General features: G+C 51.0%; 1 protein-coding gene across 22 annotated transcripts in view; it reads right to left on the bottom strand.

Moving 5' to 3' along the window:
• PTPRS (protein tyrosine phosphatase receptor type S) overlaps positions 1–15,518 on the bottom strand; it is a 166,005-nt gene that overhangs the window by 74,255 nt on the left and 76,232 nt on the right. For all 22 annotated transcript variants that reach the window (XM_075444333.1, XM_075444341.1, XM_075444338.1 and 19 more), the window contains exons 3-4: positions 7,251–7,396; positions 6,151–6,292 (exon numbers count right to left, since the gene is read on the bottom strand). In XM_075444333.1, coding sequence (XP_075300448.1) covers positions 6,151–6,292; positions 7,251–7,396 — 288 coding nt within the window. The remainder of the gene's footprint in view (positions 1–6,150; positions 6,293–7,250; positions 7,397–15,518) is intronic.

The raw sequence follows: 15,518 nt of genomic DNA, 5'->3' as shown, positions 1-15,518 counted from the left end.
GTGTGTTGTTCAGGAGCCGCGGCGCTGCTGCCGCATTGGCTGCAGATGACATCATTATTGATTGCTGCCTTTCTCCTGCTCCCTGGTGATGCTACTCCACCTGCCTCAAACCCGCGTCCGTTAATTCCACGGACCAATTAACCCACAGAGAGAAGAGCCCTCTTGACTGGCGGAGGGTGTGAGTGAGTGTGTGTGTGTGTGCACGTGTGTGTGTGTAGGGGGAGGCCTGGTACAACTATTATTACCGAGTGTTTCTAATTAAACAAAAATGTTAATCGTGCAGCACAATGTGCAGAACTCCTCTGAGTTTAATTAAAACAACTGCGACGAGAGGCGTGATCAGATTTGAGGATCAGATCAGCGGAGGAAGCATCTCAGAACATCACATATTGCACTGATTCAAGCGCTCAGATTTCCTTCCTGCCAGGAAAGTGCAACTGCCTTCATCCCCTAACAACTGGATTCCCTGTAATAATGCAATTACAACCTCAACTCAGTCCCCACAGGACATGCACACACATGCCCTGCCACCCTCCCCATCAAGCCCCAAACACCAGCTCAAACCTGTTACCAAATAAATAAATAAGGAATGGTTTGGATCGTGAATCCTCTTTCTGAAAGCAGCCCAGGCAACCGCAAGAACAAAAGAACCAAGATGCAAGCTGAAGATGCTTCAAGGGCACGTCTGGGCAGCTGCCTGCTGTTGAAAATCATGCTAGCTTACACAGGCAAATGTTGTCACTTGCAACACTTGCCGTGTTAACGGAGCATCCCAAACACCTTGTTCATACCTGCTCTCAGACTCTGCTGTTTAAAGGCCCCCTCGATGAAAAGCTGCTGAATTACCTCAAGGCCACTGAACAAAGCAGGGTGAGAAAGAACAGGGGAGGAGGGATGGAGGGAGGCAGGGAGAGAAGAGAAGAGCACTTCAGCGTTCATTTATAATAAATCCTACCAGAGGACATGCTCTGTGCTGGGGGGCACGCCTGGAACCAAGCCGGGCGCATGCGCTGACACACACACGGTCATACAGAAAAAGCAAGGGTCGCCAGCCACAGCGAAGGGAGACGCCGGTCCCCGCCGTCTCCTTGTCGCTCTGGAGGGTGGCAGCTCTGTGTTCAGACAATTAGCTGTGCTGGGAAGGAGGATGATAAAGAAAGATAAAGCGGGTGTTGCTGCTGCTCTTTTTCCCGCAGGGTGTGCACAGTTGTTTAATAATTTAGAGGAGAAGGAGGGTGTGAGCATGTGCAGTCGCACTATGCATTGAATGCAGAAAGCCACGATGAGGAAGGGATGCTGCTGAAGTGAAAAGGAACAATTTTTTGCTCTTCTCTGGAGCTCTGTGGGCCAGCACGCAGATACCAGCTGGTCTCTATCAACCATCCTCACTTCAGGGTGAAGAACCAAGAACATAGAGATGCAGCAGCTTGAGTGACACTAGTTTTAAGCAGAATCAGGATCAAAATCCAGTGCTCCTGAAGCTTATTCCTGTTCTTTTCTGAACACTTAGACTTGCCCCCTCCCCAACAGACATCCCAGCATTATGCACCCTGTGAAATTCCAGCAGTAAGTTCTTTCCATCAGTATCTATGTACCTATGTCTTAGTTAACTGTTATTTCATAGCCAAAGACGCTTTTCATACACGCCAGGAGTCTCAGTAACATGCTCTGTCTGTTGATTCCATTTATTTTGATCTGAAAGTTTCACTACAAAAATAGGAATGGCCTAACAATGTTCCTAAAAATTTCCAGGCTTATAGACAATAAATACACATTTAGATATGTGTGTTGGGCCCCGTAACAGTGCTGGCAATACCCTGCGTTCCCGACGCTAATGTATCCCTACGTACCCTCCTTATAAAGGCATCTGAGTTAAAATCACTCTGACATTGTTCATAAGCTACAGAACTAATCTGCTTTCAACGTGGCCTGATTTTCAGGTCACTTCAAGAAAAGCAAAACGCACCAAGTTTGAAGAAAGACTGCCAAGAACTTTTCAAGTGGCAAGGTAACATTTCAGAGGGGCCAGCTTCTCTTTCAGATGTGCTCCTGAGCGACTCCAGGCTTTCTGCTGAGCATCCAGAACTGGGTTTTGTTTCCCTTTTGCTGATCTAAAGCCAACAATTACAAAAAACAACAGAACAGCAGGGATCTTGCTCGATCTTTATACATGCCCACACCAGATGTCCTCTTGGAGTAGGAAATATGTGAGGAAAATTTCAGGCCAGGATTGTTCGAGAAATCTATAAACACTTCATCAAGAAAGAATCAACAGGGAATCACTAGAAAGAAGTTGTGAAAGTCTATCCACAGCAGCCTGAATCATACTCCGGTTCGAGACCTTACGTGTCCAATAGCCAGTTTTTCTCAATTTTCCAGCATGCAGTAATCCTCAGGAAAAGAGAGCCCTGGCCAGTATGCAGCGAGCGACGTAGCAGGGCATAGTAAATTCTGTTCCATTACACTTAACTGGACCAAGCGCTGGCTTTTATGGGATAACGCTGCGTTTCCTAACAACTCACAAAGGGTAGCCTTCACGGAACTCTACCAGCTTCAGCAGAGCAAAGACCCACGTCAGGCCCCTGCTCGAAACCCAGCCCGTGCCTCCCCGCAGCGGAGGCAACGCAGGCAGAGCCGCAGCCGGGCCCCCGTGCTCCCAGCCCACGCAGCTGCCACCAGCACAGGACAGTCCTTCGCAGCACGAGAATCTCTGTCTCAGGCTACTGAAGAAGTGGAGGGAAAGTACAGTCTGCATACAGGAAGCAGGAATAATAAGAAGAAATATGTATATCTTTCCTGGGAGTGTGGAGCTTAGAGAAACTACACCAACCGGGAGCTGGGGTGCCTGTGCCAACCAGCTTCCTTTCTGCCTCAGTTACAGTGAAAAATGATAGCAGCTGGAGTCAACAATAACTGGAAAATGCTTCCCCAAACCACTTCCCTCTCCTTTTCTTTGAGCTCTGCAGCAATCAGGTTTGCAGGCACTATGTCTAGCCAGCTGTGGAAAGAACAGCAAGTCTCCACAGCCCTACCAAAACTCCGATCCCTCGAGAAACCAAGCAGGAAGGACAAACAAGCCGTCAGAGCTGGTGTTAAGAGACTTTGTCTAAGTTGAATGGTGTCCATCACAAGCTCTGCTTCTCAGAAGCTCCCAAAGGTTTCCTCTCCTGCAGCTTCCTGTTTTTAAGTGAACACATGTGGATTTCTATCAGGGTCTGGTCCAGGAGGAGTCATGTGCATAGGCAAAAAGAGGTTTATTCTCAGTCCCTTCAGCAGCTGCCTCTAGTAGGGAAGAATGTGTTATTTTTTTTCTCTTCTCTTCTCTTCTCTTCTCTTCTCTTCTCTTCTCTTCTCTTCTCTTCTCTTCTCTTCTCTTCTCTTCTCTTCTCTTCTCTTCTCTTCTCTTCTCTTCTCTTCTCTTCTCTTCTCTTCTCTCCTCTCCTCTCCTCTCTTCTCTTCTCTCTTCTCGAGACTGTCTGCACTAGTTTTGAGGAAATCCTGTCACTGTTCACGCATGTGTCCAGCGCAGAGGTACACACACGTCCGTCTAACTGCGATTACAAGGGCACAGCCAACAGGCTGCAGAACCCCTGCAGAGCCCATCCTGCAGTCTGTGGCAGCTGGGGCCCGGGTTTCCACACTCCACAGTACGCCAAGGTAACAGCTCCTGCAGATGACAGCTCACATTCATCTCCAAGCTGTGGAGCAGCCCCCATCTTTCTGCTAAGCCTGAGTTCTGGAAGTGAGAGAAGAGAGACGGAAAGGAGGAGGAGGCCTTGCACGGAAAGATACAGAAAAGACAAACAGGAGAGTGGGTGAATGCAGAAGCGGGTGAGGAAGAAGAGAGGAATAGATGCCAGCACGCTAACTTTGTCACTGCGGATTAGTGCCTGGTCCTTTTAACTTTCCCAGCACTTCAAAACGAGGATAAAGAGGAGACAATCCTTGCTGTGTGAAAGCTAAGGAAAGACTAAGGATGGAGTAACTCCAACTGAGCAGGGAAGGGGAGGGTATGCTATCAGAATTGCTTCCTTGATGCTCTTCAGCGACGCCTTGGCCCGGGCCTGCAGCTAATTACTGCCCCCCCCCATTTAATGAACTGAGTACCCCAACTGCTCTCGCGCAGTCAGCTAACAAAGCTGCCGAACAGGGTCCTGCCAGGCCAACAGAACAGGAATGCTTCTGAAAGCAGCACAACGCAGGAGCGAAGCACGCAGTAATGATGCTGGTGGGAGCAACAACGTGCGTAAGGAGTCAGGCAGCGTGAGATGCAGCTCCCGTTCTGTCGCCTGTCTCTCTAGCTGACGCGTATGATGCTGGTACCGGAAGGAAGCGCTGCAGGAAGACACGTACAAAGAACCTTGGTCCCTAAGGACAGCTGCTGAGCTCAGCTCGTCTTCTCCTATACATTGCAGCTTTCTTTTGGTGGAAAGTGCCTTAAAAATGCTGTGAGAATCCAGGGGACCGGCGAGGGTAGCAGCTAGAGGACCACTTTCTCTCTGGCCACTGCTTGTAGCTAAATTCCAGGGGTAGAAATTGGGAGTATGGTTGCAGGGGCACTTCTCCCAAGGAATACATGGGAATAAGTGTGAGGAATAAGGCTCCCCGCCCTCTGGGATAACTGCAGCTAGACACGCTCTTGTCATAAAGCGCTGTTCCAATCTCCTGACAGATACATCCCACCATGTACTGCTAACAGAAGGTTAAATGCCATGCCAGGCAAAGGAGCCGCACAAAGATTGAAGTGCACCCACACAAATCTGTCAGGCATGACTGGACCACGGGCCTGCACGCTCAAAGGCAGCCAGCATCTTGACACGACAGAGCCTGCCGGGTGGGCAACCGGAGGGATATTCCCCGCTGCAAGGGGAGGTCAAGGGCTTTGCCATGTGCCCTTTATGTCTGGTCTTTATTTACTGCTGCGCGTTGGGGATTTGCACACAAATTTTGCTTTGCACCGTTAGGGATGTGTCTGTTCAAACAAAAGGATTTAAGATGCTCTTGGAGAGAACACTGAAATGCTGAAGAAAAGGCAACTGGCATACAGGCAGAGCTACCATTTGCCTCACGAGGATCATACATTGCCTGGAGCACCTAAAACTGTTGTTAGCAATGCTCACTGCAGAAGTAATGGCTCTTCTTGCACGTACTCCTATTCAAAAGCCCATGGCTTTTCTATAATACCTCCTGCTGATGGCTTCATCAACAGCCGATGCTCCCAATCTAAACTCCCTTCAGGAGCTCTCAGGCAGTTATCCACCGCACCCTTTCTGCCAGGATCACTTGCCTTGCCCTGTGGTTTGAACAGAGACCACCACACATCTTTTCCCCTAAAATGGGTCAGTTTTAGCAAGCAGCCTGGCTTAGTGTTTCAAACAGCAATTTTACAGATCGCCGGGGTAACAACAGTAAACATCCAGAGGCACCGACAGCAACAGCATATTGTTCCCTCCCCCACATCAAGTTCAGGGAGCATATTTCAAACAGATGACACGAAGGAGGCATCCATGTAAACATCCTCTAGAGTGGGGGCAAGTGAGAAAAAGAATCAGAACAAAACGGAGAGGGGAACTGTTTTCTTGGAGAGCGTGTGAAGCAAAGGACCTCTGGAAAGAGGAAAAACGCCCAGAAGGGCGAAACAGGTATCTCACACAAGAGAAGAGGCTGGCATCGCTGCCAACTGCGTGAAAGCCCATGCAGCTATAACATCACCTTAACCTCGGCCCCTTAAGTGATTCCTCAGTGACGAAGGTTTTCTTGGATGTCTGGATGAATGGTGCCAGGTTTCTGAGAATGGTGGGGAGTTTCTGGTGCTGCTCATAAAACTGGTGAAGGAATTTTTATCGGAGGGGAGGGAAGATCATAGAGTGATAGGATAATTCAGGTTGGAAGGAACCTCAGCACATCAGCCAGTCAAACCTCCTAAAGCTGTCCAGTTTTAGCTTTGTTTCTCACATAGCAATTTTACGACACTCTGGGGTAATAACAGCAAACAGATCTTACAGGTCAGAACAAACTAAAACACGGAAGACTTTATGCCTTGGCCATGCATTTTTTCACAGACTGCCCACCCATCTGAAGGAAGGGAGAAGCTGCAGGGTCCCTTCTCCCCTGTGACACTGACACATGGCAGGCAGGCACGCTCTTTACCTCGGAGGACGGTGAGCTTGGCATGGACGGTGACCTCTCCATGAGGGTTTTGAGCAACGCACTCATAAATGTTCTCATCCCGGGGAGTCCGGAGGGGCTGGATCCTCAAAACAGCACCTGCACTTTCATCAAATTCAATTGTCTGGAGGATAAAGGGGGAGAGAGACACACACATAGTAAACATACTTGGGTTGCAAGTAGAAGGTTCATTCCTGCTTCTAAGGAGACACCAGCATGTACACACGCACACACATTAGCAAACATGCTGCAGGAGCTGCCCTACAATCCCCTACACATAACCAACACAGCCAACTTGTCTCTCCATTCATCTCAAGGTGACAGAGCACTGTTCCGTGCCAAACCCTGTCCCTGACCACTGACCCACTGAAACTGCTATGTACCTCTCCAATGCTCTGAAAGAATGAGCCACGGCAACAGTGCAGGGTGGGTGGGTGTTCAGAATACAACTCTGATGAAGGAGGAGGAAACAGATCAAGCGAAAACAAAATAAGAATGAACCTCCGCCTTGTTCCTCCATCTGCATGGGCAGCTGAAACCACAAAGCTCCTCTCAGCACACAGCTGCCTGGCAGGGCTGAATCCCACAGCAAATTCCACAGGATGACCTCCCAGTCCTTGTTCCTCCACTCTCCTTTCTATCTAAACAATGCCAATTGCTTGGGTCTGGTTGCCAGCAACTGTAATGTTTCCTCCAGGCTGTCCCAGGGTTTAAATAATGAGCCAGGATGGGTATGAAAGGTGCATTTACAGAGCTGAAGAAGTACCAGCTTAGTTGGGGTTTCTTAGGGAAGGAAGGAGGCAGCTTTATATTACATCCCAGGAGGGGAAAAAACCCAACAAAACAAAAGAAAAAACTCCAATAACGTAAGTGAGCCAAGTTCTCTCTTGCTTTGGAACAAACCCAGCTGTTGACATGGCCAAGAGCTTGCATTTCACTCCTCCTGCTGTTAAAACTCCTCCCCTTCCAAACCTCCCCTTATTATCGGGTCTGAGAATGGCCAAACAAGAGCACTAGCTGCTTTGTGTCAGTCTCTCTCTCTTTACACACACACAGACACAGATTTCAAGGACATCTCTTACCTCAAACCTCTGAGAGTTCACTTTCTTCCCTTTCTTGTTCCAGGTGACCCGTGGTTTTGGGTCTCCAGTCGCTTGGCATACAAAGGAGGCCACCCCTCCCGACACACCGATTTGGTCCACAGGTTTTTTAATGAACACAGGGGGACCTTTATGAAAAAAAGAAATATCATTGGCACAAGGAAAGCCAAACTCTAATAAAGACTGTTTATAATTAATAGGAGCATTATTACTGCTATTCTCTAATCATCCCAGATGAAATTAAACTTTACCTCCATTTTACATATGAAGCAGCTACAGCACAAAGTGATTAAGGGTCTGATCCTACAAAGAGATTTCAATGCGGTGATGTTGCTAAGCCGCTTTTACTCCTGAAAAGTGGACTTTTAAACTGTTTTTCCCAGGGGAAATTGCCCTTGCAAAGCCTGTCTAATGATCATCACCAAAAGCTGGTAGAGCTGAAAACAACATCTACAAACACTGAATTGCACTCCCCGGATCCCAGCAGATGAACAAAACACAAAGGAATGGGAGAGATGTATACAAAAATAGCCAAGGCAGGGGTAAAACGTAGGAGAAGGACCACGAAATAAATGGAGCATGTGAGATCTTGAGGATGATGGTGTGAAACAGGCTGATGCCAGTGGCATTAGGACACGAAACCTCCTTGGTTTGTAGTAACACCCCTGGTTTTATCTGCATGTCTTCCCTCTGGCCCTCACGGGTACATTTGCCCAGCAACAGGCACGCCATCCTTTGGAACAGGCAAGCTGACAGGATACAGCCCAACAAACTCAAGTCGTTATAATTTCACAACAATCCAGCTATCAAGCCCAAGAGCACGGCAAGCCAAGCCTGCAGTCTGCTCCTGCAGCTCTCCCTTCCCCTCTTCTCACCGTGAGACTTCGGAGAAAACCAAGGAATTCACACTGCTGAAGGAAGAAGCCAAAAGCTCCTCAAAGGCCTCTCATAACCAGATGCTCCAAGGTGCAGCGATGCCTGAATAAACGTATTCAGAGTTTGGGTTGCATTTGAGCCAGCCTGGACCCAAGGGAACAACACTTGAGCTCGCAGCACCTCTCCCTCACCCCGTGCCACCAATTTCCACCCATGTCTGACTGCCTTCAAGAGCACCTCTGCAAGGAGGGGAAGAGAAGCTGGGATGGGCTTTCTGACCAAGGAAGGTATCAAGGGCCTTCTGATGAGAGGAAGATGATGCCAGAAGTGTTTGTGCAGAGCCCATACTGCCTCTACCCTCAGGGAATCCTCTTTCCATGCTCTAACCCGTTTTCCCTGCACAGTTTCCTCTCATCTAGTTAGTTTAAAATTTATTGAAATATTTAAATTACAAGGCCACAGCTGCGTTCAAATAAAATCACTCAGATCATAAAGTTGCCGTCTGTTATTCTTGAGAAAAGTAGACCACATGACTCCGAAATGTGTATATTTGTATGTACATACTCAGAGTCTATAAAACAAGATGTAAACAGCCTACCAAAGAGCCTAAGAAGAGGGCAAATGGTAGCTAAAGAGAAGTCTCCAGGGTCTTTTAGGGGTCGAAAGACAAAAGGAAGCGTTCCCCCTCTCCCTGCCTGGTGTGGCCAGCAGTATATAAATAAAAGCCACTGAGCAAGCTCATGTGATGCAATCAAGCATTTGTTTCCATGCTGGAGGTAAATACAATTTGCTGGAGCTGTTTACGTCCCACCGAATGCTGTGTGTACAAAGCACCAGATTTATAAATATCCAAATCTATATTTAGAGGTCAGAGTCTTCTTCGCAATGTTACAGCTAAAGGTTATCAAGCAAGTCCCACTGGAGGTGCTGGCACTGGGAAATCTGTCTTCCATCTGAGAAAGGCAAAACCCAAACTTTGCTTCAGGCTAAAATATCAATGCTCACTCTGTCCGCAACCTGACTTCCTTCCTCTCTTCTCCTCAGTTCAATATCTGAAAAGCTTGCAGAAGTCAATTCTGCAGGGACAGCCAAAAATGGCCAGGGCTTTTAAGAACACTTTACTGATGCAAGTTCATTTCCTAAAATAAAAGCCCCTAATAATCCTTAATGTCACATATACATTTAAATGGGTGCAGCAGTATGATGAGAGCACAGCTGAGGAGAAAAACAAGGTTCTATTTCTGTCCTGAAGGAAGGGACAGTGCTACAAAAAATCGCGAATTTGGAGTCATTGCTCAGCATCCCTTTTTGGGGACCTCCGTTGACTCAGCGCGTGGTAATGGGGAAGCTGATCTGCTCCGTGAACACCGCTTTTCTGAGCTCACTGCAAGGCTGAACTGCCTACGGTGAACTCCCTCCTAGACAGCGAGAGACAAAAGACAAGAAACCAAACAAAAATCCCCCCCAAACAACCTATTGGACTTTGCTACTCACTTGGAAAACCAGTGAAAAATAAAAGCTAAGTTGTTGACTTTAAAACTGCACAAGCCTCCGAGCTCCAGACGTTGATTCTCCCCCCCCAAACACCCTTCGCGCTCTCCACCTATGCACCCCCCGTCACTGCCGCGCTCGTCACCGCGGCCCACGCCGACCGCGGAACAGCCCTCTCCCCCCGGGAAAGAGAAAGCCAGCGCTATCGCAGGCGAGGTGGTGATGATACAAAGCTGAAACGGATTCCTACGTGCCGCGTAGGAACACCACCGCTCTGCCGCGCCAGGGCCAGCTCGCAGCGAAGCACGCGGTTCGAATTCAGCCTTCAGCTCCGCAAGCCGCTCCGAAAGCCTGCAAACGCAGGAACAAGGTGCCACGCGAAACTGAAACTCTGTCAGCTCACTCCGAGGGGCTTACGTGTTTCCCCTCATTTGCCAAGATTCCAGGGCCTCTGTTTTAAGTAAATAAATAAAAATCAGAGACAGGCATTTTCCAAATGACATACTTGCAGTCCAGGAGATTTTGTATCACTTCACCAAACTTCCCTCACGGAGAGCTGTGAACAAGTCAGTCTTGGAAAGACCGAGTTTGAGTTCCACCTAGGTCCAGGGGTCACAAGAGATTCTTCTTTTTCCCCTTTCTTTGCTCACACACTAGCAGAACCTGTTTTTCTGCAGTATCAAAACAGGAATGGAAAAATCCAGAACTTAAAAGAATTTTCCTACTACGAGGGGCTTCCTGCAGAGTCTGGTCTCGGGAGAGAAGGTTGAGAACACCAGGTGGCTGCTGTGTACCTGTGATGCCTCTCTACAGCTCAATGGAAAGCCATCAAGTCAAAGAGAACCTTTCGCTCCTGCCCACCACCTACACGCTCCTCAAAACCAGCGGCCGGGGCAAGCCACACGCTGGAGAGCTGCCCCACCGTAAGGAAGAGACACGTATTCACCACCCACCCCGCGCTCTGTGACTGCACCCGCAGAGACGCCCAGCACACACGCTCCTTCCCGACAGCTCCGCTCCTGCCCCGCGTCCCCGGCCGCTCTCGAGGGCGGCCGATGGGACCGTGTGCTCACCCCTACGCAGACAACCTCCAGCTGGCTTCGCTTGCCAAAGCACGGCGCTAGAGAAACCCGGGCGGTGCCGGCATCTGTTCCGAAGGGACATGAGGCACATCTATGGCTGGGGTTTTGTGAATTCCAACGCAGACTTTGAGAAGAAGCTGCAAGGTGTAAGGGTAGGGTCTCCTGCTCATCCCCAAGGCACACCCACTAGAGGAGCACGGTACAACGTCAGCCCACGCACAAGGGCTGCACACCAAGGCAGCCTTCCTCAGAGAAGAGGAAAACGCTGCTGCCTCACCTTTCCTTCCTCACCTCTCTTTCCTTCCTTCTTTCATGTGACACCAAAGCAGAAGAAGTTCTTCAAATGCAGCCATGTAAAAAACCCCCAACATCTCCCTGCTAATGATGCACAGATGCCAAAACAGCCTGAGCAGCTTTACAGCAAGGAAGCTTGAAAGCTGTAGGAGTGGGGAAAAGGAGGGGACATCTCACTCTTTAAACCCAAATGTCCCTCAGGAACTGCTGCCATGGCGAATAGCGGGTGATGGACGAGGAGCGAGGGAGACACGCCGGTCACCATATGCCTGTCTGAAACATCAAAAGCCAGAGAAAGGGATGGAGAACCCAGAGGTGGTTTCAGGGGTGACAGAGGCAGGAGCACAAATGAGCTGAATGTATCTGAGCTGACAGCTGAGGGGGAGCGGGGTGCTCGGCGGAGAAAAAGCAAAACCACAGCCAGGAACTTGCAGCACGGATCCTTCCTCCTTGCCTCCTGTCAGCCCGGGCTGCGGACTGCGACGGCTGCCCTCCCGCCAGCACTGCAGGGGGGTTCACAGAGGGACAGGGAGGTTGGGGATGCCTTCAGCCTCACAGAACACAGCACAGGGTAGGAGCAGCTTTCCCTACAGCACCTCACTGTGCTCCAGCCACCAAATGGGAGACGGCCGGCAAAGCTGAGGGGAGAACTCGCACCAGCTCGGCTACGGCAGTCGAATGACGCGCTGGCAGTGCTGAGGGCGGCGTAAAACCGGTGTGGCAGCCGGCAGCCACTTCCCAGCTCTCCGGGTAGTTCCAGGAAGGCCAACCAGAGTTAGCCTGAATGCGGGGAAGGAGACAGGCAGGTCCCGCTGGGAAAATATTGACCTCCCTGGGCCTTTCTGAGACCATATTGATTCTCGAAGCATTTTGTGCCAGCCTGCCAGATCAATACCTTGACATCCTCCCAGCCACCCTCAGCCAAAATGCCTTGGTGCCAGCTCAGGAGTACGCGACAAGCTGGGAAATGTATGGGGTTGGCCAACAAGAGCAGCCCGAAGACAGCTGCCTGCTGCTCCAGCCTGGGCGCAGGGCACACGCGTACGGCCAGAACCTGCCCCGCGCCATGAAGCTCTTGAGGTAACCCCTCAGCACCGAGGGGCGCGGGACCAGCCGGCGGCACACAGCCCTCCACCTCCCCGCCATGGGGGAAGAGAAGACCCCGCAGACTTCGCTGCCAAAATGGCTGGGAGACCCAACTGTGATCTAAATTGCTGACCTACCACCTGCCAGCTCTGGGGCAGGTCCGAGGCAGCAAGCGGTTCCCACAGGGAGAGGGACAACATGTCCGCCATGTCCCCTTCCACCTGCTCCCCACGGGGAAGGCCTGGAGGCACCACTGCCACAGCAACAGGCCTCTCTCGCCCCGCAGGTGCCAAGGAGAAGGCCCCAGGATGGTCCCTGGCCACGTTACTGTATTATTTCCCCCAGTTTTGGGAGGGAACGGGCAGTGTGTGTGCAAGCCGTCCCTCCGCCCCGCAGGCTCTCCCCGTGGTGCCTCCACGCCTCGGCTTCCTCCTGCCCCCCCCCCCCCCCCCCCGATCTCTCCCCTTGTCGCCAGCCCCACAGCAGGACCTGGCAGTGATTTTTGATGGCAAAACCCACCCCTGTGCTGAAAACCCCCCCTTCTGCAGCCCCCTCCTGCCAGCCTGGAAGGAGTAAGTGGCTTGTCCTTGTTTCTGGTCCTGCCAGGCAAGCACCTCAACAACGGGCCACAGACAAGGACATGCCGCTCACTCCTTCCTCTGGCCCCTCGCCCACAGCGGCAGCAATTCGCCGAGACAAAAGCAAGCCAGCTACAAAACGCGTGTTTTAAAAGGTTTTGCTTCCATTTTCGGTGCCGCCCGTCCCCGTCGCCAGCGCTGTGGCGGAGGCCCACGCGCCGGTCCCGCCGACCCACGGCGCCGGCACACCAAGAGCCGCGTTTCAGCTCCTCCGGCGCTGGTGAATAAATACTGAATAAACCCTCATTATCCCCACCCTGGGGAACGGGGCAGGCTCTCCGCTGTACCCGACACCCGCCGAAGAAACTAAAGGAAAAGCAAGAGCGCAGCAGGCAGGCCATTTTCCCGGCGTTTGCTGGCTTATCGCAGCCGTCCTTCTGCCCACCGTTCCCGGTCGACCTTCAACAAACGGCCCCGTGGCGCTGAGCTCGACACTTCCCCGCGGAGCTGCCCACCGTGAGAGCATGCCCACGCTACGGGAGAGATTCAGGGCACGTTAGCCAATGACAACCTTTATCCTAGCTCAAAAACACGGAACGGATCAAAATTCGCCCTTTTTTGTGCATACACACACACACACACACCCCCCTCTGCCTTTCAAGAACAAAGGCAAAGATGAGGCCGTTAAGCCGTTCACAGTCTGTGTTATTTTGCTGTTAGCGTCAGCACTCCCCAATCTGCTCTTCCAGGCTCCAGATGATTCCCACGATCAGGATTCAGCTCTCTGGCCCCGACGCGGACTGGGCTGACCTTGGGCTCTCGCCCTTCCCTGCACCTCGGTCTGGCACACGGAGGTGACAGTCCTCATTTCTCACACCCAGACCTGCCCACCTTGCTCTAGACACTACAAGCAACTTGGAGCAAAGCATGGTCGCAGGCCAGATCCGCTCAGCTCTCCACACCCGAGGTGGTATCGCACACAACTACAGCCTCTAAACACCACAAAGAAAGCAAAATAAGCACAAAAATCACTAGAGACAGAACTCAGAGACTTTCTCCACATGTACTTCTTTGGGGGAGAAGAAGATAAAAACCAAAAGCCAAACATAGGCTTTGCAATCTCCCAAGAACCAGGTCACGTTAGCTTGAACAGGAACATCTCTCTTTCCTACTTCTCACCCCTCGCTAACTTCACGAGCAGCCAGGAAGGAATCTGATGGCATTCTCACCTGCATGCAAGGAGTTAAACTCCCCTCTTCTCCTCCAGCTCCCCTTTCCTTTTGGTTTTTGGGCTAAAACTTTCTGCTGATCTAGTGAAACTCCATCTCCATTTTCCACAACTGCTGACAGGCTCACAACTGGAGCAGGAGCCCGAGGTACATCCCCAGCTAGAGCCCTGGGCGGCAGTGCTTTCATCTCCTCTCCTAAAAACCTCTCCGGGAATGTGAGACTGGGGTCCGGCCACGCACTGCGGGGTTTTGTTTGCTGGTTTAGGACACGTGTTTTCCACACACGTGCCGCTGCGGTCTGCTGGCACGCAGCCGATGCACGCCCTGCGTTGGAGGGATCGGGGTGGGAGCGCTGAGCAGCTGGGGACAGCCAGGGAGGCACGGCCAGAGGAGCAGAGAACGGCTTCGTGACACTGATGAGTGGGGGAAGCTCAGGGGGAGAGCAGAGGGAAGGATGGGAAAACCAGTGGGGATAAGGAGAGGAGAGACCAACAGGGAAAAGGCAAGAGAACTGGAGCAAGATGGAGAGGAGGGAGGTGTTCAGAGCCAGAGCAAGGAAGTGAAGATTAGATAGAGGAGCAGATGAAAGCAGGAGAGAGCAGCCAAATCCGAGACAGATGGAGAGTGGGGAGCAAGAATGCGATGTTTGGAATGGGTACGCATTTCAAAGCAGCAGCATTAGGGAGCGGGGGAGCTTGCAAGAGGGGTAGAGGCAAGAAAGATGGCTCCATAATTTACATTTTTCTTCAGGAGAGGAGTGAGAAGAGCTGCAAACGGGGAGGAGGACTGATGCAGGCTGTGGGGAGGGCGTCTACGGAGACACTCCACAAGACTGGAAAGATCCCTTGGACAGGTCCAGGCGAGACTCTGGTCCCCTTGAATTCCAGGGTTTTATTGACAGATTTTGCACTTTTTTTCGGAGGGCTGTTTCTCAGTGCCTCACAAGTAAAATTAAAATGAGGGTTTTCTGACAGAACAAACAAACAGGGAGTGAATTATATTCCATTTCCCCGTCAATAACTTCTCCCCAACCCAGTCGTCTTATCATCATAAAAAGTCCATTAAGCAGTAATTGGGGAGGCAGCAGAACGCAGGGCCGGTCCATGAAACAGAAGCACGCTTGCTCCCCAACTGGCCTTTTCTGGGAAGGCAGACAGGATAATCATAGGCTTCAGACAGAGATTTCCTCTTACTGTCAGCAGCTCTTGGCTCCCTTCAGGCAGACGGGACTGGCAAGGTTGGGGAAAGGAGGGTAAAAAAAGATCGAGGATGGTTTTTTAGAAGTGAAATACTTCCACTTTGCTATTCCCCTGCTGCTGATGCAACACAGCCCTTACCTGACTCAGAAAAGCCGGGCTATGCACAGGTGAATGCAGGCTTTTCCCTTGTTGGACACAGGGGAATGTCACTTGAAAGATTACCCCCTCTGCTTTCCTGCAAGTCCCCAGAGAAGGAAGGACAGCAGTGAAGGATGTGACCCAGCACAGGATTTAACACAAGCAGAAAACGGATGAGAAAGATCACGAACTCATTTCACACACCTTTACCACCCTGGCTGTCCAACAACCCCAGCACCCGCTCCCTTCCGACGTCTGCCTGTGCTGCCAGCTCCCA

The sequence above is a fragment of the Opisthocomus hoazin genome, chromosome 27 (genome assembly GCF_030867145.1).
Source record: "Opisthocomus hoazin isolate bOpiHoa1 chromosome 27, bOpiHoa1.hap1, whole genome shotgun sequence".
Lineage (NCBI taxonomy): Eukaryota > Metazoa > Chordata > Aves > Opisthocomiformes > Opisthocomidae > Opisthocomus > Opisthocomus hoazin.
The sequence above is the reverse complement of the archived record's forward strand: the minus strand, read 5'-3'. Positions and strand labels throughout refer to the sequence as shown.